The sequence below is a fragment of the Pyrus communis genome, chromosome 17, assembly GCF_041283825.1.
Source record: "Pyrus communis isolate YQ-2024b chromosome 17, ASM4128382v1, whole genome shotgun sequence".
Taxonomy (NCBI): domain Eukaryota; kingdom Viridiplantae; phylum Streptophyta; class Magnoliopsida; order Rosales; family Rosaceae; genus Pyrus; species Pyrus communis.
In genome coordinates, this window is record NC_142581.1 from 21,704,635 (window position 1) to 21,729,744 (window position 25,110).

The window sequence follows — 25,110 nt, forward strand, 5'->3', positions numbered from 1 at the left end:
GTAGTAGGCTGGTCGTACAAACGCATGCAGTTTTCGGATTTAGTCAAGTTTACGTAACCTCTGTTAGTTTGCTCACTCAGTTAGCGATCTTGCATGACCCTTCAGATTTCCTATCATGTATCGTTTCACCAAGTGTGTATAAGCGAGTTCTACGTCTGCCTATTTAAAAACCCTAGTCATTAAATAAGACATAGAGATATACGAGAGGGTGAGGTGTAGAGAAGGCTACCTATCGGGGACGTGTGAAAGCCGCCGTAGCTGTACAAGTGCTCGCTTTTTCTCGACGGGTGAGGGCAAAACCCTGTAAGCGCTAAGCTGCCACACTTTAAATTAAATCCCAGTTACTAGTACACAACAATCCATATCTATACCCCCAGCTACTAGTACACATAAAGATCAAAAAAGTGTGGAGACGGCCAAAAGAAAAAAAAAAAGAAAAAACCGCCCTGAGTTGAGTAGGCACCCAACTTCGAACGGAGAGGGCTACCGCCTTGTTAGAGCGAAAGCCGCTATACCGAGACCTCTTGTACCGAAAATAGTTTTTAACTCAATTTCAATCTGTAGATTTGGGACTCGCTCATACATACTTTGTTGCTGTACATGATGGGGAATCACAGTTAAACATGCGCAAGCAAACTTGTTGAGTTGAGTAAACTAACGAAGGATAAATTTCACTTGACTAGGTTATGAGAATGCAGTCGTTTGATGCTCTTTTGCCTTTTTTTTCACTGTTCTTAATCTTTGATGTATAATTTACAACGATAGTAATAAATAAAGGATTTTATTCGTTTTGGTATATACACTTTTACTTTTTTTTTTTTTTTTTTTTTTATTTAATCTTTGTGCATTTAGTTCTACATAACATATTCAATTCTGCGCCCAGAATCCTCATACTGATTTTTTAATTGAGATTAAAGTATCGATCCGGAAAATAAAAATTGAAATCGCTAACAAAGCGACATTATTGAGAAAAACTAGGAATAAAATTATCAATGTAGCCACAAACCAAACGTCATACAATATATAGACTATAGAGTCCGAGAAAGAATGGTTTGGCAGGTCGTGCCAGTAAAATCAGCCTGTGAGCTCCTCCATCTTCCCCTGTTAGTGGAGGATACAAGTTAGAAAGCTAGCTAGAATTTACCAAACCAAATTGGATCGAGTTTCAAGCTGTCCGGTTAATTAAACATACCAGTGAGATGTACTTCTCAGCATCAGTTCGTTTGAGAAAATGCATCGAGTGCTGAGCAAAATTGGCCGTGTTGAAGCTAGGTAATTGTACTTCGCCCATGTCGTCAAGGACTCTCACCTTGATGTAGGGGTCCTTCGGGGGCACCATATCCTGGCAAACACAAGAAATCAGAATGAGGATCTTTCCTCACAAGATGTAGCGAAACATGGGTGAGGATGTTTTCCTCTGTTAGCACACCCATAGGGCATCTACCCAATGTATTGCTCACCCCACACCAATACTCGATATATGAACCTTACAATTAAAAATCCACTCATATGCAACTCGGCAGCCAAGATGACAATGTCCATTGTTTCATCGTACTTTACAACAAGGGTTTTGCTTCTCCAACTGCAGATAATACTATGATTCATAACTCCAGATACTAGGACCGATTTCAAAATTTTGGCTTTCTCCTATCATGTTTGGTTACTCTCAAAAAATTTCTTTACATTTTTCTCCAGGGTTTCCCATTGTGAACGGAAAAGATAAAAGAAATGTCACTGAATTTTAAAAATTCGAGAATTTGTTACGTCTAAGTTCTGCTTACGTGATCAGAAGAAAGGGTTTACCAGTGCTATTCAATGAAGCTATTAGCATTATCATCAGAATAATTCCAACGTTACAGAATGAAAGCCAAAGGTTCGAAACCTACCTATTTAAGAAGCAAGATACTTGTCTTAAGTTTATAGAGCAAAGAGCTTCTCATTAATAAGCAACAGTCAAGCAAGTTTCTCCAAAAAATTTCATTAAAAGCGACTCCAATGTGCAAGTCAATTGAAAGTATACAACTTTCCAGTCATTAACAACCAACAGTCATCTTGCTCAAGTTTCAAAATTAATTCACATGAATATTCAAGTGTCAAAGAGAGACTTCCAAACTTATCAGTTTATTATACTATGAAGTATAACTGCAAGTGTAGAGAGAGATTACCAAATCCAAATGGAGTTCCACTCTCGACATGTATGATCTTAAAGCCTCTGAATGTTTCTTAAAGTACTCTTTCTCTGTGTGATTAAGCTTCTCTTCAATTTCTTCTGGAATTTCATAGCCCACCTTCCATATGAGATTCCGTAACATTTCTGCTCGGCTGTGCCTGAATGGTTATGAGAATCATGTACAACAAAAGCTGATTAAAGATCATTTACATAAGGCGTACCGATTAAAAAGAAACATATAATTATATGATAGCAAAACAAGGAAACAAAAAATTACATGTAAGTCATTAAGCAGCGTTTATTGCGAAGTAAAGAAAGGTGGTGGATGAGGAAACCATAGTGGTCCTCATTTTGAGTCTGGAAATCTATTCCTGCTTCCTGCATTTTCCTGTTGCAACATCAGGTCATATAAGTTGACTAAGAATACAAGCAAAAAGATAAAGCAGGGTTTATGGAAGTTTAGACATAAAGCAAAACAAGATGCACGGTTTTAGACTTGGTCAATACGTGTTAGCTGGTAGTTCCCAAAATAAAAATGCCCGTCACATGATGATTATTAATCCAACACTGAATCTTGGGACTGCCTATGTCCAAACCGAAAAACGTAAAAGTATGGCTCGAAAGGTATATACACTAACCAAAAAACAGTGAAATGATCAAATGAATTGCAAGGAAGGAAAACCCTGGTATCATGATCTCTAATTTAAGACTTAAGGCAGTAAAACAAGCACTGAGGCACTATAAGCACAGATACATACGGTCAAGTGTATCTGCAACTCTCATGCACTTTTATTTATTTTGTAGTAGTACCTATCTTATTTTGAAAAGTCAAAAGTTATGACGAAAAAAACATGAAGCCTGAGCAATTTATATTTCAACTCAAGAATGAGAAACTTCTTAGATCACTGAGACAGATTTCAAGCAGATTCTTGGGATTGATTTGGATCCATTCCCCTAATTTCATAAGAGCACATCAATTTTATTTTACATTAGAAGAATTTCAGCAGTTGTACAGCTTCATCATCCAGGTGAGATGAAGCATGTAATTTGCTGCTATGGAATAGAAACAACAAATTTGAATGGGAAAAAAGAAAACGAAACACACAATCAAAAACTGCAATATCATGTTACCTTAACGACTTTTGAAGATCTTCATAATGTTGACTACATTCTGCAATTACATCCTTGAACAGATTACTCTACAAGATGATAGTAACATATATCAAATAAGAGAATACATAGAAAAAACAGACAGATTTATGGCATGTCAAAATGAGAAACAAGATGGTTCTCTCTTACACTGAAAGCCGTGAGCTGCCCCTTTTCACCATTTGCAATTTCTTTGACCAGTTGGATGGCATTTGTCCCATACATCTTCGAAACTCCAAAAAAGGCCAACCCTACCCCAGGATCCAAATAAATGTTCCTTATAAACCTACATTCAACAAAACATTAGATCAAACAGCTTAAGCACATAAAATTGAGACCCTAAAGTACCCAATATTAACCACGGCCAAAAACCCTCAAAAGGCAGAGATTCATACAAATCTAAAGAAACTTTGAATGATTCTTCCTTTTTTTTCTTTCAGAATTTCCCAAATTATAAAACATAATAGAAAGATGGATACAATCGAACTAAATAACACAAATCTAAACAAGATCTGACGGTACAAATGCATTTTCATTAATATGCAACATCTAAAATTAACAATTAATTATCAGTAACTATGCCAAATTGGTGTTAATGGAGTTAATAATCTGGTAAGCAACCACACCTATTAAACTCCATTTATCAATTCAATTATAAAACTAAATAAAATTGAGAAGCCTTCATCATGTTCCCAGTTCAACACTGGGTAACAAAAAGAACGAAAATTGAACCCACCAAATTACCAATAAAACATAATTGCAACAATCGCAACCCGTACCAACGAAACCTTCACATATGACAGCCCTTACTTTAAAAAAAAAAAAAAAAAAAAAAATTCTCAAATCACAGCCCTAATTTCAACAAAAAAATCCGAAATCACGGCCCTAATTTCATCAAAATCCCCAAATCACAACCAACCCTAACTTATGAGTTGAATAAAGAATAATAAAAAAAAGTGCCCGCTACCAAGAGCAAGAGAGAAGAAGAGTACCTGGTGGAATGGCTATCCCAACAATGGACAATCAAGATTTACAGTTTTGCACCTAGATAGCAAGCAATAGGAGAGACGAGAGCGCGAGTCTGGGAGAAGGTATCTCTGAATTCGGAAGATGCCGACTGAGGGAGGCTGAGGAAGACGACGGGACGGCGACTCTGTTTCTGGAAATGAGTTTCCGAAAACAATGTTTTTTGAAATCTTTATCTGTTTTGGGTTGCTGGAGTTTTCGCGGGATTTTGCTTTGAAAATTTTCAGTTACCGCTAAAAAGCTGCACTACTTGATTGTTGTCCTTACATCCTATCGAACTCGATCAACTCTCTAATTAAACATTTAATTTAATAAATCTATCGTTTAACAAAAATAAAAATAAAAAACTGTAGTTAAGAGTCGACAGCGAACAATGTTAAGGGGCGGTATGGCGTTGTGGTGCTTATTAAAAAAGCAATTTTTTTTTTAAATTTTGGAAACTTCAAGTGTTTGGTAACTGAAGTTCATCACATTATTAATCATACTTCAATCACATAAAGTCCATGGCGGGGTGTCACATGAGGGTGTAAATGAGCCGAGTTGAGCTGAATAACAAGATGCTCAAAGTCGGCTCAGATAATATTACGTGTGCTCAAGCTCGAAAACAAATTGTAACCCCGAGCTTATGCTTGACTTGAATAATTTATTCGAGCTCAAGCTCGTTTGTAAACTAAACATGAGCTTTTCATTAACTTGCCCAATTTGTTCTTTAAACAAACTCGAGGTTATGTTTTGTCCGACTTCATTTTCAAATGAATCTCATAAAATGAAATTAATACACACCGTTGATATAATATAAAAAGAGCTAAAAACGTTTAACTTAAGAAATTCGAGCTTGAACGAATCAAAAACGAGTCGAACTTGAACCGTTTGAGCCGATTTACAACCCTAGTGTCGCACTAATTAAAGCACTCGCATGATAATTTAGTTTTAACCTTCACCTAAAAATTCCATGGCGATTTGATCTCGGTGATCTTAAATTATTATATTTACACACACATAATGTGTGAGGTCCATCGAATATTTATTCAAGTTGATTAATATAGTTTATAAACTTCGTTTCAAGTATGTTATTTATGGTTAAGGTTACCCCCACGAGCTTTAAATAGTTTTAGAGTGCACTGACCTCGAATCGGTTCTAAAGCGATCACTTTAAATTATAGCAAGCCAGATGCAAAATCATCTGGATTGGACCTACACATACATCTGAACTAAGTCACACAATGAATCAAACATACATCTGAACCAAGTCACACAATGAATCAATCATAACCAGGTGACGATTGGCAGCACTTGGTGTAGTGCCGCTAGCTTACGTCACTGCTGGGTAACGAGTAACTTTTACATTGTATGTTTAACCCAACCAAACAATCAAGAAGCATAATTTCAGTGCTAGAAGGGTATCATTTAGGGACAAAAACCATCTACTTAATTCAGACAAGAGGCTCGGGATCTTGAACCTGATAGAAATGTACAAAATCGTTGATTCACCTCAACAGAACTTTGCCCAGGTAACTTCATCAACTCCTTTTCCCGCATCAAGTTTCTCAACCTAGCTTCATCTTCCCACCTACAGGCTTCGGCGTATATGTTTGACATAAGAACGTAGGATGTAACTATTTGAGTATCTAAATGGGACAGATGTGCTGTCACAAGCTCGGCGAGCTCAACATTGCCATGTATCCTGCAAGCACTAAGTAAAGCTCCCCAAACACCCACATCTGGATCAACCGGCATCCTCTCAATAAACTTATAAGCCTCTAGCAAACAGCCGGCTCGACCCAGAAGATCAACCATACAAGCATAGTGCTCTAAACCAGGGCAAATTGAGTAGTCTTTGATCATGCTCTCAAAGTGCTTTCTCCCTTCTTCTACCAGACCCACATGCCTACAAGCAGTCAAAACAGCAGTGAAAGTGAAACTATTTGGTTTGATACACTGTTCTTTCATCATAGAGAAAAGCCTGAGAGCATCATCACCGTGACCATGAGAAGCACAAGCCCCTATTATAGATGTCCAGGACACAACGCTTTTATGAGGCAACCCCTGAAATACATCCTTGGCCAGGTTTATGTTGCCACACTTTGCATACATGTCAATGAGTGCATTTGTGATTGAAGCATTGGTTCCAAAGCCTTTCATTCGAATGAGCTCATGCAACCATCTCCCAGTGTTAAGTGCACCCAAGCTAGTGCAGGCAGAAATAACACTGACTAGTGTGATATAGTCATACTCGACATTTTCAGTTTGCATCCTGCGAAAGAGCTCTATTGCCTCTGTCCCTGAATTATTCTGTTCATAGGCGGCGATCATTGCATTCCATGAGACCAAGTTTCTTACTGCCATCCCATCGAACAAATATCTTGCAGTGTCAAGATTCCCACACTTGCCATAACATGCAATCAAAGCATTCATGAGTGCTACATCTTTGTCAACACCAACTTTAATTCCAAAACCATGAATCAATTTTCCTAAGTCCAAAAATTCCAAACTAGCACAAGCAGGGAGGACGCTGACCAGCGTTACAACATTTGGTTGGGTATCTGAAGCCACCATGTCTCGCAAAACACTCAACCCTTCTTTATAAAACCCATTTTGCACATACCCTGCTATCATCGCAGTCCAAGAAACTATGTTCTTCACAACCATTTCGCTGAAAAGAATCTCGGAGTCCAAAGTTTCTCCACTCTGTGCATACATACTGACCAAAGCGCTCTGAACAAACACATCCGAATGAAACCCATATTTAATTACATTACAATGCACTTCTTTCCCTTCCCTCAAAGCCAACTGCACCGCACAGGACCGAACCACAAAAGGGAAAGTGTAGTTATCAGGTGACAACCCACTGCGATGCATGTTTCTGTACAAAACTATGGCTTCATGGCAAGGACCCTGATCAGCATAACCCCTAATCAAGGTGTTCCAAAGAAATACATCCCTTTCAGGTGTGGCATCAAAGAGTTTTTGTGCATAGTCCATAGTAGGGGCCAATGAAGATGCCAAAGTAACCAGCTTTGTTGAGAGGAGGAGGCTTTGGTTGGATCCATGTTGGAAGATTAGAGCGTGGATACATTTGAGGTTTGAAAGAGAAGAGCAGGAGTTTAAAAAGTAGTTAAAGGAGAGGTAATGATAATTCTTGGGACAGAAGTGAAATGGGGCAGAGGTAACAGGCTCAAGTTTTCTGAGGAGTGGTCGGACAAAATGAGCACACATGAAATTCCGGCATTGGTTTTAAGTTTTGGAGTAGCTATGGGTATGCAGCTTTCTTAGTCCAAGGTACATATCTCTATGTTGTAGTCCAAGGCACATTCCTTCCTGAGCAGCCTGAAAACTTGAGACGGACAAGAATTAGAATACATTTCTTCTCATTTGAACATAAATAAATAAAAAAGAAACGTTTGCTAATGGTCAGCAACGGAAAAGGCCAAAAGAGGAAGATGAAAAAAGAATGTAGTATGTAACAAAACTGTAATCCTAAGAAGCCTTGAAAATCATTCTAAGCATTCTGAACAACGTTCATGGGGCGCACTAGCGATGAAACACAATTCATCTTCCCCATAAACACTTACACTAGTCAAAACCAAAAGCAAACAAATCTGTTTCAAGATGCTAACCTGAAAAAATTGATCATATTTATCGTATGCAATGTGAAAAAGAAATAACAACATTTAGCAAAAGAGCGACTAGTAGAATAGTTGTAGCAAGCTCTAATAACAAAACTACATATGTATTACATATCCAATGACTTCCAACTTCAAACCAAAACAATCTAGTATGGTGATAATTGGATGTTTCGAGTTTGTCAACATGTTAACATATGTATGCATTTCAATATTGCAACGATTCAACCCTAATTAAGTTATAATAGCAAACATGTAACAGAAATTGATAAATACACCCTTATAATCTGTACAGCACACCCAAATTCCCAGAAACCCTAGAATGACAATACAATTAAAAACGGGAACAGAAAATTAGGGAAATAAATTCGAAAAGTCGATTGAGCGTTTGCAAAGTGAAGCATACCTGATTCCTGAAGGTAACGAAAGACTAGGAAATTCAACTCAACGGAAGTGATGGAGGGAGGTCATCGTCGCAGAAATCACCGGCTTCAATGGCTGTCATGAGAGGTCCGCAACTCGTGCGGCCCAGTTTCAATGAGAGAGAGAGAGAGAGAGAGAGAGATTGCAATGGCAAACGGGTAGGGATTTACCGGTTTTGCAGAGTTTAAGAGAAAAGAACAGAGACAGCAGCAAAGCGGAGAGATTTTTCAACGTGATATCAGTGTTTATATAGCAATTCAAATATACCCAAAAATTCATTTGAATAGACCCAACTACCCTTAAAATTAAAACTTAATTACACCCAAAACCAAAACCTAATTAAGCATCATTATGATATAGCTCGTTTGGATGTGCTTTTAAAATAACTGAAAGCGTTTTTGGTGAAAATATTTCTAGAAAAGCACTTAAAGTGCTTCCTGAAAGAAGCACATAATTGGTGCTTCTTGCAAAAAGTACTTAAAGTGTTTTTGGAATCTAAAAACATTTTCTTTAAAAGCGTTTTCAATCATTTTAAAAACATATCTAAATGAACCCATTCAAAAGCAGCAACATCAATTTTCTTAAACTTAAGATTTGAATCGTCATCTATATGATTCTTCTCACATAAGAAGCCAATCACTATAAAATCGATCTAAAATATCCTCATCTTCCAATGCACTTATCTGGAGTGACTTGCCACAAAGACCTTCCTCCGTCTCCCTCTTTTTCTTTGCCTTTTACAGATCCATACTAAAATTGATTCACCGGTAGTGCATATTATGCTCAATTTCCCTAAATTAAATGCCTAATTTGGGTAACCCTCTACTTAAGAGATCATATGCAGAATGCATAAGAACATGCAATCGCAGTTTCATAAAAAATAATTACCTGCCGAATACTATTTAAAAAAATATCCATAAGTTATAGTTCTAACAAAATTTCCGAAGAAAAATCAATTAATTATCACACAAGAATATTCAAAAATTGTAGTTATGTGAAATTTTTATCATGATCTTCGTTCTAGGCTTGTAAATTAAGAAATGAAATTTGATACTTTGATTGATTTAATTTCCATTAGAATAAATACTTCTTTATTTTCGAGAATTTATCAATAATAGTCAAAATTTAACACTCACTTTTATAAATGTCACTTTTTATAAAATCTTTCAAATATAACAGAAAATTCACATGAATAGACCTAAATACCCTCAAAATCCAAAACCCATTTACACATTAAAAAGCAAAACAATTGAATAGATCTCATCTACATCTTTGTTTGAGAAACTCTATGATGCCCGGATACTTTACTTTGGTTGCGTATCCCGTATCCGATACTTTTTCAGAAATGATACTTGCTGGATACTCTTAGATACTTGTTGGATACATATCATGGTTAATGGATACATTTTGACTGGACGGATACATGTATCCCACATTTGGGATACAAGTATCATGCTTTTAGAATACTTTTACACTTTCAAATAAAAAAATTAGAAAGAAAAAATTAATAAGAGACAAAACTTTATTTGAAATCAGTGAATATGAATTACGAAGAGCAACCTCTAATTGAAACTATGAATACAATTGTCATCCTTCTTTTATATATACTAGGGGAATTAGATTTCCAACTTTTCTTCTCCAATAAATGACACACCCCGACCAAAATCAAGGCGTGCTAACTTCCTAAAAACAAAACCATGAGGGCGTGGTCAGGGCCCAAAGCGGACAATATCATGCTACGGTGGAGTCGAGCTTGGGATGTGGTGGGGGCCCAGACCGGGATGTGACAATAAATCAAATGAACTTGAATTTGAATGATCTTGTGTTATCAAAATATGTTCTAAATTATATTTTTATCTTTGTTTATTATTATATAAATTTAATTGCCGTATCTATCGCGTATCGTATCCTACTTTTTAAAGATTTTTCGTATCACCGTGTCGTGTCGTATCGTATTGCCGTATTTGTGTTCGTGTTTTACAGATCATCTCGGAATTTCGACCTCTTTTTGATGTTGAGTTGGGCAATAATTTGGGGTGCTAGGAACTCAATGTTTTGAAAGGGAAAGATGGAAGCCCCGAACATCCTTGTATCATGTACCACCACCTTATGGTTTGGTTTTGTCCCCAACAACTTAAACTCCTCCAAGTCCAAACCCTCTACTCTTCTGTTCCATCTCAGCTTTGAACTCTGAATTTTCATTGGCATCATAATTTTTTGTTGGTTATACTACTACGAGTCTTGACATTTTTGCTCGCGTTGTTTCTTATACTCCTCTTTTAAGTCTTTCTTTTCTTCTCTTCTTGGTGACATGGAGTTTCTCAATTTCATCTATGGACTTCTTTTTGTTTCCAATTTATAGTTGGTTTGACTTCACGAAATGTGCCTCCCATTTTTCCTTAATTCTGATATAATAGGGTGTTGTCTCTTATGTTTATTTGGTTTTAATTATAAGGGTATTTAGGTCTATTTAAGTGGTTTTTCTGCTATATTTGAAAGAATTTATAAAAAATGACATTTATGAAATTGAGTGTTAAATTTTGACTATTAATGATAAATTCTCTTAAGTGTTTAATTTCATCAAGCTCCTCTTTCTATCTTTTCAGATTCAAATTGAGATATGAAAATAATTAAACCCTAAAATGAAAAAAACACAAAGAGAATCTCTTTGGAGTTTGTTTTCTATTTTGAGGGTAATTTGGTATATTGATGTGAGGTTTTGGCTATAAATGATAGATTTTGAATTTAAAACATAAATTTTGGTTATAAACGATAATTTTTCCGGCACATGAGTTAGTATATCATGTCACTGTACAAATGGTACGATATGTGTGTTAAAAAGTTAATAACTTAAAAAATAAAATTTTCCACCACTTATATAAAAATACGTGGTGTACCACCTGTATTCCCGTCACAATGAAAAATTTATCAGCAAAGTGGGGTGGGGAATCGAGAAAAAGGTAGATGTGTTAGGAACTTAAGGTTAATTGGGGGACGAGTTATTATTATTATTTTTTAATGCCCAAAACCTAGGCCATTTCATCTATTGTCAAACTTGGGCTCTTGCCCTCCAGCCTCTATTTTGGGTTATGGACAAATTTTTTTTATTTTTTTATACCTAATTATTTGAAATTTTTTTTTCGGGTGCTTTTTTTCAATTTTGGGCTCTGGACAATCGCCCTGGTAGCACTGGACCTGAGTCAGGGCTAGGTGGGAGAGTAGTTTCTTGCTTAATTTTTTATTTTTGGGGTTATTAAATACAGGGCCGGTCCTAAGGGTAGCCCAAGTAGGTGCCCGCCTAGGGCCCCCAATTTTTTTATATCCTGCAATTAACATATAAATACAGAAAAAGTAAAAAAATATCATGATTTATTTGTTGGTGTAGTGAAATGTTCATCTCTTTTTTTTTTTTTTGGGGCCTTGAGTTCGAAACATGGAACTACCATTTTAGTCACTAGTTTTTTCTTGTTTTCAAATTTACTCTCAATCCGTATGTCCAACTCCCAATTTACTCAAGTCCCCTTGCAATTTTTTTTCCTTTCAACTTTCCATACTCTCCATTTCTATTGAATGTTTAAATCAACCATCACACGGTCTTGAAGATTGTACTTTAAGGTAATCAAAACTATGAATTTATTTGTTGCTTTTCAATAATTTTTTTTTATTCAATGGATTATTTTAATATTCGATTCGTTAGTGTAATGTTGATTTTAGAAAAAAAACAAAGAGAAACAATTGGCATTGTTGAAGTTATTGTACTTATCAATCAAATTTTATTGTTTTTCACTCTCAATCTTAGACTCTTGGCTGCAAACATTTAGTACATTTGTGTCTAAAAACATGAGACATGTAATATTTGTATATTTATCTTTTTTTGAGTTTTGATATTAATTTTAATGATATTTGACGTGAAAATAGAAATTTTTATGTATTTAGTGAATTCATTTTATACATATCAATGTATAAAGAACCAGAGATCATAGAATATTAGGCCCCAATTCGAAGGTTCGCCTAGGGCCCTCAAATTCTTAGGGCTGACCTTGATTAAACACCGAGTCACAAAATCTTTCACAAAACAACCAATTTGAAATAACACTCTTCAATAAAAAAAAAAAAAAAGAAAAAAAAAAAGTAAACTGCCAATTTACCCCTTGAATTATCACTTAACTTTTGATTTCTGCCCTGAACTTTTTAATTGGAAAACTAAGGACTTAAACTAATTTTTTTTGGCCGATTTGCCCCCTGATGTTAATTTTTCATTCATTCCATCCAAATTTTTGTTAAATGGAAGCATGTGCACAACATGTGAAGATAATTTGGTCGCTTCATTCTTTGAAATAATTTAAAACCCTAGATTTCTAAACTATAAACCCATGTAAATATGTGTGATTCTATAGCTTTTGTGTCTGAAGCTCTAGCGAAGTGACGCTTTTGTCGACAAAGGAGAGTCACGTGGTGTGCATGTGATAAGAATTAATGTTAATTTGGATGAAATTTATGAAAAACTAATAGTAGGGGGAAATCGGCCAAAAAAATTAGTTTAAGTCCTTAATTGTTCAATTAAAATGTTCATAGGGGAAATCGAAAGTTAAATGATAGTTCAAGGGGCAAATTAGTAGTTTAGCATTAAAAAAATATGGTAGGCTCTGGTTCGAATGATTTGAGCTGGTGAGTATGTTTGATTGTGAACACGAGTAAGGTAAAATTTCGTATAACCTTTCCGGGGCTGAAAGACATAGATAATCGTATTTTACCACCAATTGTCCCCTTTTTATAAAAAAGAAAAAAAGAAAAAGAAATAACACCCTTAAATTTCTAGGCGAATTGATCCTTGTGTAAAAAAGAAAATCAAATAAAATCATTACATTAAAAATTAAACTGAAGGTCAAATTGTAGGAAATTCAAATTCATCTGTTTATATACAAGTAATTTTAGAGTTGAAAGCTTTGGAGAAGACGTGTGTCATTTAATTGTGAGGTGAGTTGGGCTAAAATGCCTTTAGCCTTTTTGGGCTCCAGTGGATATTAGTTATACCCTTCTGAGTGTATGATACCTTCGACTTCGAAAGAAAAAAAATGTTCTTTTTGTGGGATGAATCGACTTATGTCTATTGTACTTGTTTATTCTATGGGAGCTTGATGAAGAACACTAGTACTTGGGTGTTTGAACGTTTGAGAGATTTTTGGATGTCCGAAGGCCCTTCGACTTGCTTCCTTTTGCCCTGGTTTTATGAATGAGTGCCTACTATTTATAGGTAAAGAATTGAGCTTAGTTTGGAAGGCCCAATCTCAATCCCGTAATTGATTGAATTAGATTTTTGATATAGACTAGTTGATTTAATTTAGGGAGTTTTAATGAAAAGCCCTCGGTACTGTTTACTTTAACAAAAAACCACATGTTTACACTAAAAAGTCAATTTTGGTACTATTCACTTTACCCTTTATTTTGTTCATATCGTTAAAACTCAAAAATTTCAAGCCATTTTCATTAGTTTTCCTTTTAATTTAGTCATTAATTGAACAAAAATCTTTGGTTTAGGAAATTGAACCAAATTGAACCAAATTGATATAATTTGATCAAATTAGAGTTATTTTGTCGCTTTTTGTACTTAATTTGATTTGTTTGACGGATGTCTCAGGTGTCGACATGTGTCACATTAGATAATTTATCTGACTTTGTTGACTCACATGCTATGTGTGTAATTTGGCGGGACCTATGGTGTGCGCCATGTAAATCCTTGTGAGTCAAAATTTAATTTGTTGGCCAAAAATGCCTAATTTTTAATTCTATTAGAACTAGTTGTGACCGTGATCATTCTTTGATGTTTTTCTTTTGTTCATTAAAAAAAAAGTTTGGTGGGATTTAATTGATTTTTAGAAATATAAATGTCAAATTTTGAGTAAATCTCTCCAAATCTCAGGCGAGATGCGAGATTTGATTTTTATTTATTCTTAAAATTAAAATACACAAACAAATCTTTCTAATTGCTTTGAAATCAACCATAACAGTTGTCTCCGTAGTTGAGATAAATTTTATGTCTGTATTTTACACGACACGTAATAAGTTAGTAATAATGTATTTCAAATTCATTTTTGACGAATCAAATTTAAGATATGTCACTTATAAATAATTAGACACAAACTTATCCCTTTCTAAGGAAAAAAAAAAAAAAAAAAAAAAACACGTTCTTAAATTTTGAATAGTGGGTTTGAAAACCTTCCCCTCGCTACTCGCCCCTTGATTTTATTTTTACAAATTTTATTTTTTTCACAAAAACTAGTCGCTGTTTCTCTCAGTCTCTCTCTCACCGACTTCTTTCCCCAAAATTTCCCCACCTCCTTCTCCGTCCGTGGCCTCAGGACAAGGGATTGCAATTCCGGTGGCAGCACCCTGCAAGTCGGCGAGGGATGGACGCGGTGTCGCTGTGCAGCAGCAGCAGCACAGAGCTTTCGCCGGAGGAAGAAAGGATTTTGATACGAGACATTGCTTTGGCTGCTGAAGCCAATTCCAAAGAGGGCGATGTCTTCTACTTGCTCACCCAAAGGTTGCAAATTTTTGCATTTTTTTAGGTTTATTTATTTATTTATGAAATTTGATGATTAATTTTTAAATAATTAGAAATTAGTTCTTCGCTGTGAATTGTTCATTTTTCGGTGTTTCTGTTAAAACAATGAAATCTTAATCTTTTATCAAATGGGTTGTGATTTCATATGTTGTAGTGAAAATTGGTTCTAATGTTTTGTGTTATTTTTCATTTTTGAATTTGTTCCCAATTAGATGGTGGCAACGTTGGATTGATTATGTGAACCATGACCAACCCAATAACCCGAATGATGCATCCTCGGTGTCGGAGCATTGTGATTCGCCCGGTTCCAGTGCCTTAAAGAGGCCTGCTGGTATTGATAATTCTGACTTGATATATGATGCAGCATCAGAGGATACCAATTCGGGCATTGAGATACATGATACGTTACTGGAAGGCCGCGATTATGTCTTGCTCCCGCATGAAGTTTGGAACCGATTGCATACATGGTATGGAAATGTCATGCCTTTCTTTGTTAACCCTACCACTATGGAAATCCAAATACACTCAAGTGTTTTCATATATGTACACACATATTTATTGGGTTTTTATATCGTAAAAGGAAACCCAGAATGATCTTAACACACCACCAATTTTATTGAATTAATTGTATTCTAGAGATTTGATCCAACTTAGTGGGAAAAGGCTTTGTTGTTGTTGTTGTTGTTTAGTTGTATTCTAGAGATTTGTTACTTTCTCTTTTTTTGCAATGTTACCGATTGATTGAATAAATTTAACATTTATTTTGAGAGGACCAGCCTTCCTGAAAATTCCTTTAGATTTGCATTTCAGTGACCATACAGTATTATCTATGCATATTTTTGGGGTTGGAAGGGGTACCGAAGAGTGTATCTCTCCTTACACTTAAATGATTGCCTTTGAGCCAATATCAAGTTTCATTTCTGTGTTTTTTTGCAATTTATTGTGGTTGGAGGAGAATGTCAAGAGACTACATGTGTAATGCAGTGTTTCTGGTTGTAGGTATGGTGGTGGTCCAACATTGCCAAGGAAAGTGATTAGTTCAGGTCTTTCTCAGCCGGAGATGGCAGTAGAAGTGTACCCTCTGCGGCTTCAATTACTTGTGATGCCAAAAGGTGACCGCTCTACCGTACGAATAAGCAAAAAGGTAAAATATAAGGCAGATCATGATGTACCACTTTTTTCAGTGGTAGTTGCACCACTTTAGTAAGGTCTTACAAAGTATGTGCTGATTTTTCTTACCTGAAGATTGAAATTCTTTTGGCAGGAAACCATTGCAGAGCTTCACAGAAGAGCTTGTGATATCTTTGATCTTAGCTTGGAACAAGTAAAGTTTCCTATGTCTCTGGTTCTGCATCTAGCTTCATTGTTTGATTGAAATATTTTGTTCAGCAGCTCGTTTACTCCCTGTATGTTGTTGGTACTTAAGAATTTCCTCGATTGAAGGTGTGCATTTGGGATTACTATGGACGCCGGAAACATGCCCTGATGAACGACATGGATAAAACTCTTGATGATGCCAATATACAGATGGATCAGGATGTGAGTCTTCCATCACTTTGTTGGAATGACATGCACAATTCTCTTTAGCATAGGACTTCATAATTTCATATGATGGTACATAGGAAATTTTATACGTTCATGTTTTGCTGAGTTAAAGCTACAGCTACATAATACATTTCCAAAAAATTGTTTCTTAATTTTGGAATCACAAACATATACTTCTTTAACATGATATCATTAGAGATTCTTGTGTTCCTTAATGTTTTTATGGGCTTTTAGGTTTGAATTGAATGTTTCCTTAAAACATCAAGTATAGATATATTGCTTTTGTGTTGCTATTCACTGGAAGTACCATTCTTGAATTATTATTCTACCACGTCAGTTTGCAAGAGCATCTGTTTTGTGTTGCACACTTCTTTCATGAGAGTTTTGCTCTGTATGTTGCTGGCCTCCTTTATATTGGTTAGTCACCTCCCACTACTTAGTTAACTTGGTTAATCAGAGTGTATTTTTGTAATTATCTACCTCCAAATGGTTCAGTTGAGCTTGTTGGCCCATTTTGACCCGCCATCTTAGTGTCTGAACATGATTTATTGGTTTGTCACATTCTCCTTGAGGAACTTTCTGAACTGCATATATATATACAAAAGCAATTTACGTTCACTTACAGCTTTCTGTGTTTCTTTTTTTTTATTTTTTTTATTTTTTATTTTATCCTTTTTTTTTATTTAATTTTTGTTTACGCACCATATGTTTGGTTTTTAATAGTGGAGATCTGTCTATTATATACCTGTAGGTACCAATGTTTGGTTTGCAGGCATAGATGAGATGTGTCTGTGAACTTGGCTTCTTATGGTTGTGGGCTGTGACTGCAATTTTATGGCCTGTCACCAGCCTAGAGATTGGTTTCTAGTTGAGACAGGTCTTATGTAGTATATGGAATAATATGTTATGCTGTAGCAGTATCTATGCACAAAGGTGCTTATTCTATGTTGAAAATTATGGTGGCATGATAATTACTGGAAAATCTAAGTTTAGTTAATCAGTATTGAGTAGTATGCAGTGCTATGCACACATTTTATCTTTCTCTGTTAAAAACTTTTGTTAAAGTGGCAAAGTAACTAGAGAAAAGTGTGATGGATTTTGTGTGGTAACTGGTGAGGGAAGGAAATGACCGTCAATTGTGATGGGACGTAGATCTACAGTCAAGGAAGAGTGACCTTTATTAGTTGGGTTTTATAATTTAGTCGAAAAGGAGCACGGTTTTACTGGTTTAATGGTTGTGGAGATTTCCTTATTGGAGGCTTTACTTTGGCTTCATTTAATTTTAGTTTTGTTTTTCTGAGTTCAAACTTGTTTTGTTTTGTGATCAATTGAAGCAGATTCTGGTGGAGGTGCTTAACCCTGTCAATGGTAACACATCGGGTGGATCCCCGAGTTCTGTTCGCTCTTTAGAGAAGGAAGCTTCCTCTGTTCTTGTAGAGCCTTCTAAGTCAAGCTTGTCGATTGCAGGAGGTTTATCTGCAACCAGGGGTGCATCAAAGAACTACAGCTCAGAGCTCATACATAGTCAAGGCCTGATTGCAAGGGAACTGGATACTACATACCCTACGACTGGTGTTAGTACTAGGGGGTCGTCTGTTGGTTTGACTGGGTTGCAAAACCTTGGGAATACTTGTTTTATGAATAGTGCTATACAGTGCCTTGTTCATACACCGGAGTTTGCTAGATATTTTCGGGAAGATTATCATCAAGAGATAAACTGGCAAAACCCTCTGGGCATGGTTGTAAGTTTCTAACACTATCCGAGCTTAAATCAGCTCTATGTGCTTTTTGAAATCTATACTTTTGTTGCTATAATAGACTGCCAAAATTTCTTATTCAGTTTTGCAGTTTTATTTTTGGGTGTGTTCAGGCTCTTGAAGACCCTGAGACCGTGAAATCTTTTGTTTTTTTTTTTTTTTTGCAAGAGACCTCTACAAATGTTAGTACTGAGATCTTTATCACTGCTAGTACTTGGACCTCTATGAATGCCAATACCTGTTTCTCTCTATGAATGATTTGTGTTCAGTCATACATGTTTTCAAGGAGTAGCTTTAATCTTCTTGAGGGTATTGCTTACTTTTATCCACAACTTGGCTGTTTACCTTATTCTCATTACAAAATGATGCATTTTTATGTCCATTCTTAGAATTGAAACAAACTACTATTCTCAATTCTCTAGGACATCGAGGTGATGAAAGATTTTCAGAAACAAGATATTTTGTTGAAATCGGTTTGTTGATTGAAGTCCAAGCAAGCAGTTTGAAGGATATACTGAGATAGTGTTGATTTGTCTGTGTTATTAAAATTTTGCTGCTTTTTTTTTTTTGGCTGAATTTCTTTTGCCAAATTGGTCAAAATGTAGGGTGAGCTAGCTGTAGCATTTGGTGAGTTACTGCGGAAGCTATGGGCACCTGGACGAACACCAGTGTCCCCTCGACCTTTTAAATCAAAACTTGCTCGCTTTGCGCCTCAGTTTAGTGGTTATAATCAGCACGATTCTCAGGTTTGGTACTTGGCATTTAGGTTTTCACCAGTGTGTATGCATGCAATTTGCATTAACGAAAAACTAATTGTTGTTTCAGGAGCTTTTGGCATTTTTGCTAGATGGTCTTCATGAAGATCTGAATCGCGTGAAACACAAACCTTATATAAAGTCTAGAGATGCTGATGGCCGGCCTGATGAAGAAGTCGCGGATGAGTATTGGGCAAACCACACTGCTCGTAATGATTCTATAATTGTTGATGTGTGCCAAGTGAGTATGTTGTTGGAAATATTATATGTTAAAAAATTATTAGTTACTAACTTAATAATGGTCATTGTACAAGTGCTTAACTTGCATGCAGACTTGCAACGGTTACTACTATTACTACTGCTGCTGCCGCTAGTATCTGTTTAGTGTTATTTCTCATTTAAAATTTGAAGTTGATTCTGTTCATTATCTTTTCTTTCATTATGCTTTCTCAATCAAAGACCTAATAGATAAATGGTAGATAGTGTTTTCAAGACGCAGCGCTTAAAATGGTGTCAATATTACTCGTGATATATTTGTAAAATGGTGTCAATAAATGGTAGATAGTGTTTTCAAGACGCAGCGCTTAAAATGGTGTCAATATTACTTGTGATATATTTGTAAAGAAAGAGATGTCTTTACTGGTGAACTCTTCATATGGTAGATGTGGATACCTGGATTCCTGCAATATTAATCTGTTGTAACCTCAAGGGCAGTTCAAATTGTTGTTTCTTGTACATGTTGGGACTTGGTGCTAGATGTCTATCCTGTTTTCTACTTGTACTTTTGCTGGCAATAGTTGTTCCTATATTGTACAGTATTCTTACTATAAAAAAATAAAAAACTTTATCTTCTATACTTGTAAAACTTAAGATTAAATTGTGTGGTTTTGTTAAGTGGTTCATGCCCTTCGCACAATGTGGGTAAGTTATGCATGCCTCACTATCATTGTCAATTGAATAGTAGTGTGCATTTTCTTAACATGTGGGTGAAAGCTTATTGGTCAACCTTGTAATTTAGTTTAAAATGTTCCTTCAAGCTGAGGAACTTACCATTTTGTTCTTCCTTCCACTCCTCATTGCCATCATTTTCGTAAGCATAGGAATGTTCTTTCAAGCTGAGGAATGTACCCTTAATTGTAACTTTTCTCCTACATAGTGAAATACACACTACAAAGTATAGTGGATGTAGCCCAATTATGGGTGAACTACTCAACTGCTATCTTATTTGTGTGTTCTGATTTTACCACTCCGGTGGTGAACCAAAATTCCCTGTCAATAAGTTTTTCATTGTCTGCTGACGTAACAATTTTATTCGATTTTGCTCCCAAGCAGTGACATGTATCACTAAGTTTGCACTTCCACTAATGATGTACAATCCTATGCTTTCTGCTCGCAATCTTCTGAGACTCGTCAGTTTTTTGCCTTAAGTTTTTTTACCTTTGAAAAAAAACTTCTGAGACTCGTCAGTCTTTTCATTTTTAAACCTTAAGTCTAAGACAAATTTCCATTCATTTGACTTGATAGTACCTGAGTTTAAATACGCTGGTTGTATGTCTAGGTCTTATTCCTTGTTGATTTCTTCTCCTAGTGCGCTAATTCTATGGGTGCTTTTTCTGACAAGTTTCTACAATTTGTCCATGGATTATACAAATAATGGTTTGTGACTTGTCTTCGTATTATTCTTTTGACCTTATATATTTATCAAATATAAGCTTCCTGGTGTTGTATCTCATGTATCAAATAATTTCGTATTTTATGCTCGATGCTATGAAGGCCGGTGAATCATGGTTTGGTGTTAATGCAAAAGATATTTTCACTAAATCTTGATACTGATTGAAATTTTTTTCCTGGTAGTTTGTAATAACCAATAGTTTTTTCTCATGGTTTTAATTTTTCCTATTAACAGGGCCAATATAAGTCAACTTTGGTTTGTCCCGTTTGCAATAAAGTCTCTGTTACGTTCGATCCCTTTATGTACCTTTCGTTGCCACTCCAGTCCACCACCACTAGAACAATGACGGTGACAGTTTTTTCTTGCGATGGAAGTGCATTGCCGTCTACTTGCACTGTCACAGTCCCAAAACAGGGACGTTGCAGGGACTTGATCCAGGTGCTTAGCAATGCTAGTTCTGTGAAGCACGGTGAAAAGCTTTTGCTTGTGGAGGTTAGCAGCATTTTACATTTGGAACTGATGCTTCTGTGCTTTATGAATCTGCATGGTTGGTTAACTTTTTCAATTTGTGGTTCACAGATACGAAATCATATGATTCAGAGATTTTTAGAAGACCCATTAATATCATTGTCTACCATCAAAGATGATGACCATCTTGCTGCTTATAAGGTTCCAAAATTGCCAAACAAAACAAAGTATCTTCAGTTGATACATCGCCGTCGAGAACAGTACGTATACTTTGACCTTCACCTTATATTCTGCAGAGTGTTTAGAATCATGTAGAAAGCTCACTCTCCCCCACTAACCCTAACTTTGATTCCTGTACCCACGTTCACAAAAAGTTATTTTCCTTGCTTGACTAGTCCCGGCCAATTTAACCACTTTTATAAGCATTTTGAAAAGAAGCTGGTTGTTGAGTTAAGACTGCAAAAATATAATTTGTCCAGAATTAATTTTTCACATTTTCCTAATCAGAAAAATTTGAAAAAGAAAAAAACTGTGGTGTTGATTTTACATCTCATTTCAAACCATAAAAAACAAAATCTATGTGGTGTTGATCTGTATTTCTCTTGAACTTTAAACAACTGGACTTCTTGTTCTGGAGTTATCTGGTATGTAGATCATTTTCTGGCTTCTCCTACTAACTTTTAATTGTCTCGTAGAGGAATTAGTGATTCCCAGGTTGCATCAGGATGGAAACCCTATGGAATACCTCTCGTCTCGCCAATCTCTTGTGTTGATGAAATTAAAGGAGGCAATATACAGACGATTGTTCATAAAATGCTTTCTCCAATGCTTAAAGCTAAAAGTATGGATATATCCGGTGTAAGCTCAACAACAGCTGGATCAGACGCCTCTCTTGATTTGGGTTCACGCGAAGCATGTACTGATTCCACTGTATCAAATTCAGCTAGCAAGGACATCACTAGTTCTGAAGCGGTGAAAGCCCAAGAATTGCCTCTAAAGTTGGTGGCTGAAAATAATTCATGCATTGATCTATCAGCGAGGAAAGATAAAGCCATCAAATTGGCCTCATCTTCAACATCAATACTAATATATGTTGATTGGTCACAGAAGCTTTCGGAAAAGTATGATACTCATTATCTAGAAACCTTGCCAGAAGTTTATAAATATGGACCTGTAACAAAGAAAGCCCGAACTGAACCTCTCTCCTTATACACCTGCCTTGAAGCTTTTCTACGTGAAGAACCACTGGTGCCTGAAGATATGTGGTTAGTCTCTCTCCCTCTCGACTAAGCCCTAAATGGATGTATTTTAATCATATGTAGTTTGCCTTTTGAACATCAAGAGGTTCTGTAGGAGCTGTATCCTGCTTGATAAGCGGAATTTTGGATAACTATGTATTCTGTTGAACGAAGCTGTATTCAAACAAGCGTGTCTTAAATTAATATTATGGTATGGTGTAGGTACTGCCCGAAGTGCAAGGAGCGAAGGCAAGCAAGTAAGAAGCTTGATCTATGGAGGCTTCCAGAAGTGTTAGTCATCCATCTAAAGAGGTTCTCATACAGCAGGTCGATGAAGCATAAACTGGAAACCTTTGTGGATTTCCCAATCCATGGTTTTGATCTAACACGTTACGTTGCTAACAAAAACAACTCGCGACGTCAACTTTATGAGCTCTATGCCTTGACCAATCACATTGGCGGAATGGGTAGCGGCCACTACACTGCACATATCAAGGTATCTGGGACGATAGAATTATATTTGGTCGAAACATTAATCAGCTGCATATCTCACCGGTAATCAGAAATAGATTTTATTGACTGGTTTGTTTTACGCAGCTTCTAGACGAGAATAGGTGGTACAGTTTTGATGACAGTTGCGTATCACCGATAAATGAAGACGAGGTGAAGTCAGGCGCCGCATATGTACTCTTTTATCGGCGTGTGCCAACTGAAGATGCAGCTGTTAGCGATGTGGCCTAATCCTTTGCAGCGACGTCAAGTGTTTACTTACAAAAAATAGTAAGACTAACTCTCAAGGGCTATGTTTATTTCGCGGACTAAATTACAGATACAAAAACTAGTGAAATGTGTTTGGTAGGTTATTTAAAAACTTCAAATGGATGCTTGTGTGTTTTTCTTTCAAAATGACAAAATCATGTAAGGCACAACTATCATTTGTGTTCATCACAATTTGCTCCCTAATCGCCGTTGCCTTACCACTACCTGCGCCATCACGTCCACGGTCCAGCCACCATCGCTGTCACTGCCACCAATGCCAACGTCACTGCTACCATCACCCTTGCCACTGTAGCCACTTCCACGGTCACTTTCTACGCCAACATAACCCCTGCCACCTAGCAACCACACCCTCTGGCGGCACCACTCCTTGCTACCATCCATCGCTACCTTCATCTCTACCTCCTATTGCCACCATTCATACCCCACCACCATCGCCACTGCATGCAACCACTGTTGCTACCAGCACCACCTCGTCACAATCGCCATCCCCGCCACCAGCAGCACATCTTCAAACCTATGTTTTTCTGGGGCTAACAACATTGTACTCTCACTTCTCTCCCGTGAGAGCTTTTCTCACAGCCATGTGACTGATTTTCTTTCTCTCTGTTTTGTTTCGGCGCCGGCCCTAGCTTTGGCTGGGGGACCCCGTGTATTTCCTTTGTGGTTTGTGCTCTGAATTTTTCAGTTTTTTTCCTCTTCCAGGAGCCTGCACATTTTCCTTCCCCAACCATGCTATCTGCACGATCTACTCCTCATTTTTCTCCTTTTGCCTTTGATTTCACCATGCTGGGTCCTATTCCCTAATCTCCCATTTCCTCCATCCTCTTTGACCCTTACCCCTCCATTATCTTCCTCAGTTGGCTCCATCATCTCTCAACTTAACGCGTTTTGTTACGGATCTTTGGGAGGGTGTGTAGAGCTTTAGCTCGGGTGTCCACACCACCACCCTAGTTGGCCCTTGTTCGTCACTCCCGTTGCTTGCCCTTGTCAGCGATGTTGTTCGTGGGTTATTTCTACCTGCGTGCTTCATTGTTCTCAGGGCGGCTATTCTGGTGCTGGTCTATGGATGATGATGTGACCTTTGTCCTCACCAATTCTGGGTTTCTTGTTGGTCTAATCTCAGGTGATTGTGGAGGGTGGTTGATCGTGACGATTGTGATGTGGTTCTCTGGCGGTGGCATCGACGTTTGCAACTTCAGGAAGCCTAGTTGTTTAGGGTTTTTTGTGTGGTTTGGTTGTTTGTGCTGGGCTCCAAGGTTGGTCGTCTTCTGTGTGTTGTGGCCCTTTCTCTTTTCCTGTGTTTATTTAGTTTTGAGCTTTTGTTGCACTTCTCTTGTTGTTAATGAATTTTATCCTTTTGACCCAAAAAAAAAAAAAAATAAAAAAAAAATAAAAAAAAAAAATAAAAACATCGGACTCTTTAGGTTTGAGGCGGTTTTCAAAATAGGTCATGATGTTCTAATTTTCTCACTTTGGACCCTAGTACATTCTTCTATTTGGATGTCTAATCCTCCACTAAAATCATGAATTTTTTTCCTTTTTTTGACTAATGTGACGCAAATGTAACTTACACGTCAACCCATATATGGGTCTTATGTTTATGGGGTCATAAATTTAACAAATGATCAAATAGTCAATCAGATCAAAGGTATATGTTGATAACATTTCAATACTCTTATAATGAAAAATGAGAAAATTACAAATTTTTTACGTAATTTAAAAATCACCTTAAACCTAAAATATGTAAAATATAGTAAAATGTGTAAAATATAGTTTACCATTTTTACTACAAATGATCCCTCAACGCATTCAAAAGTCACTACAGATGGTCCTCAACGCATTCAAAAGTCAATAGGTTTGGTCCTGATTTTTCAGAGTAAATTTTTTATGGAAAAAATGTGTAAAATTTAGTATTAATCTACATTTCTAGTACTTCAAA

The 25,110-nt window shown here is 36.5% G+C and overlaps 3 protein-coding genes across 9 annotated transcripts; 1 reads left to right on the forward strand and 2 right to left on the reverse strand.

Moving 5' to 3' along the window:
• Positions 1 to 934: 934 nt before the first annotated feature.
• On the reverse strand, positions 935 to 4,671 carry PSF1 (partner of SLD five 1). Of its 3 annotated transcripts, none has more exons than XM_068448637.2 (7): positions 4,312 to 4,671; positions 3,470 to 3,605; positions 3,302 to 3,369; positions 2,448 to 2,558; positions 2,166 to 2,328; positions 1,193 to 1,342; positions 935 to 1,101 (listed from the first exon to the last, which is right to left on the reverse strand). In XM_068448637.2, exons 2-7 carry the CDS (start codon positions 3,542 to 3,544, stop codon positions 1,075 to 1,077), a joined length of 594 nt encoding a protein of 197 aa, XP_068304738.2. In that variant the 5' UTR covers positions 3,545 to 3,605; positions 4,312 to 4,671; the 3' UTR covers positions 935 to 1,074. The 3 variants fall into 3 exon arrangements, with proteins under 3 accessions (XP_068304738.2, XP_088544860.1, XP_088544861.1); XM_088688734.1 differs by having other exon boundaries at positions 2,166 to 2,322; positions 4,312 to 4,655; XM_088688735.1 differs by lacking the exon at positions 4,312 to 4,671 and having other exon boundaries at positions 3,302 to 3,341.
• Positions 4,672 to 5,552: 881 nt separating this feature from the next.
• Positions 5,553 to 8,645, reverse strand: LOC137708387 (pentatricopeptide repeat-containing protein At4g38010). 2 transcript variants are annotated; one of them, XM_068447444.2, is made up of 2 exons: positions 8,375 to 8,645; positions 5,553 to 7,672 (listed from the first exon to the last, which is right to left on the reverse strand). In XM_068447444.2, the coding sequence occupies exon 2, from the start codon at positions 7,559 to 7,561 to the stop codon at positions 5,774 to 5,776; it is 1,788 nt and encodes a 595-aa protein (XP_068303545.2). In that variant the 5' UTR covers positions 7,562 to 7,672; positions 8,375 to 8,645; the 3' UTR covers positions 5,553 to 5,773. The 2 variants fall into 2 exon arrangements, with proteins under 2 accessions (XP_068303545.2, XP_068303546.2); XM_068447445.2 differs by having other exon boundaries at positions 5,553 to 7,679.
• Positions 8,646 to 14,555: 5,910 nt separating this feature from the next.
• Positions 14,556 to 23,318, forward strand: UBP5 (ubiquitin-specific protease 5). Of its 4 annotated transcripts, none has more exons than XM_068446543.2 (14): positions 14,557 to 14,935; positions 15,169 to 15,423; positions 15,956 to 16,100; positions 16,221 to 16,280; positions 16,400 to 16,495; positions 17,839 to 17,869; positions 17,969 to 18,243; positions 18,864 to 19,004; positions 19,084 to 19,254; positions 20,920 to 21,177; positions 21,265 to 21,413; positions 21,849 to 22,418; positions 22,614 to 22,887; positions 22,989 to 23,318. In XM_068446543.2, exons 1-14 carry the CDS (start codon positions 14,799 to 14,801, stop codon positions 23,130 to 23,132), a joined length of 2,706 nt encoding a protein of 901 aa, XP_068302644.2. In that variant the 5' UTR covers positions 14,557 to 14,798; the 3' UTR covers positions 23,133 to 23,318. The 4 variants fall into 4 exon arrangements, with proteins under 4 accessions (XP_068302642.2, XP_068302644.2, XP_068302641.2 ...); XM_068446542.2 differs by having other exon boundaries at positions 14,637 to 14,935; positions 17,836 to 17,869; XM_068446541.2 differs by having other exon boundaries at positions 14,556 to 14,935; positions 17,839 to 18,243.
• Positions 23,319 to 25,110: the final 1,792 nt, after the last annotated feature.

Coding starts and splice junctions, on each gene's coding strand:
- PSF1 (XM_068448637.2), bottom strand. CDS start 3,544: ATGTATGGGACAAATGCCATCCAACTGGTCAAAGAAATTGCAAATGGT. Junction 1,343..2,165: donor TGGAACTCCATTTGGATTTG/GTAATCTCTCTC, acceptor TGTGTTTGCCAG/GATATGGTGCCCCCGAAGGA. Junction 1,102..1,192: donor CTGAGAAGTACATCTCACTG/GTATGTTTAATT, acceptor CTCCACTAACAG/GGGAAGATGGAGGAGCTCAC.
- LOC137708387 (XM_068447444.2), bottom strand. CDS start 7,561: ATGTGTGCTCATTTTGTCCGACCACTCCTCAGAAAACTTGAGCCTGTT.
- UBP5 (XM_068446540.2), top strand. CDS start 14,799: ATGGACGCGGTGTCGCTGTGCAGCAGCAGCAGCACAGAGCTTTCGCCG. Junction 16,281..16,399: donor TTGATCTTAGCTTGGAACAA/GTAAAGTTTCCT, acceptor CCTCGATTGAAG/GTGTGCATTTGGGATTACTA. Junction 18,244..18,863: donor AAAACCCTCTGGGCATGGTT/GTAAGTTTCTAA, acceptor GTCAAAATGTAG/GGTGAGCTAGCTGTAGCATT.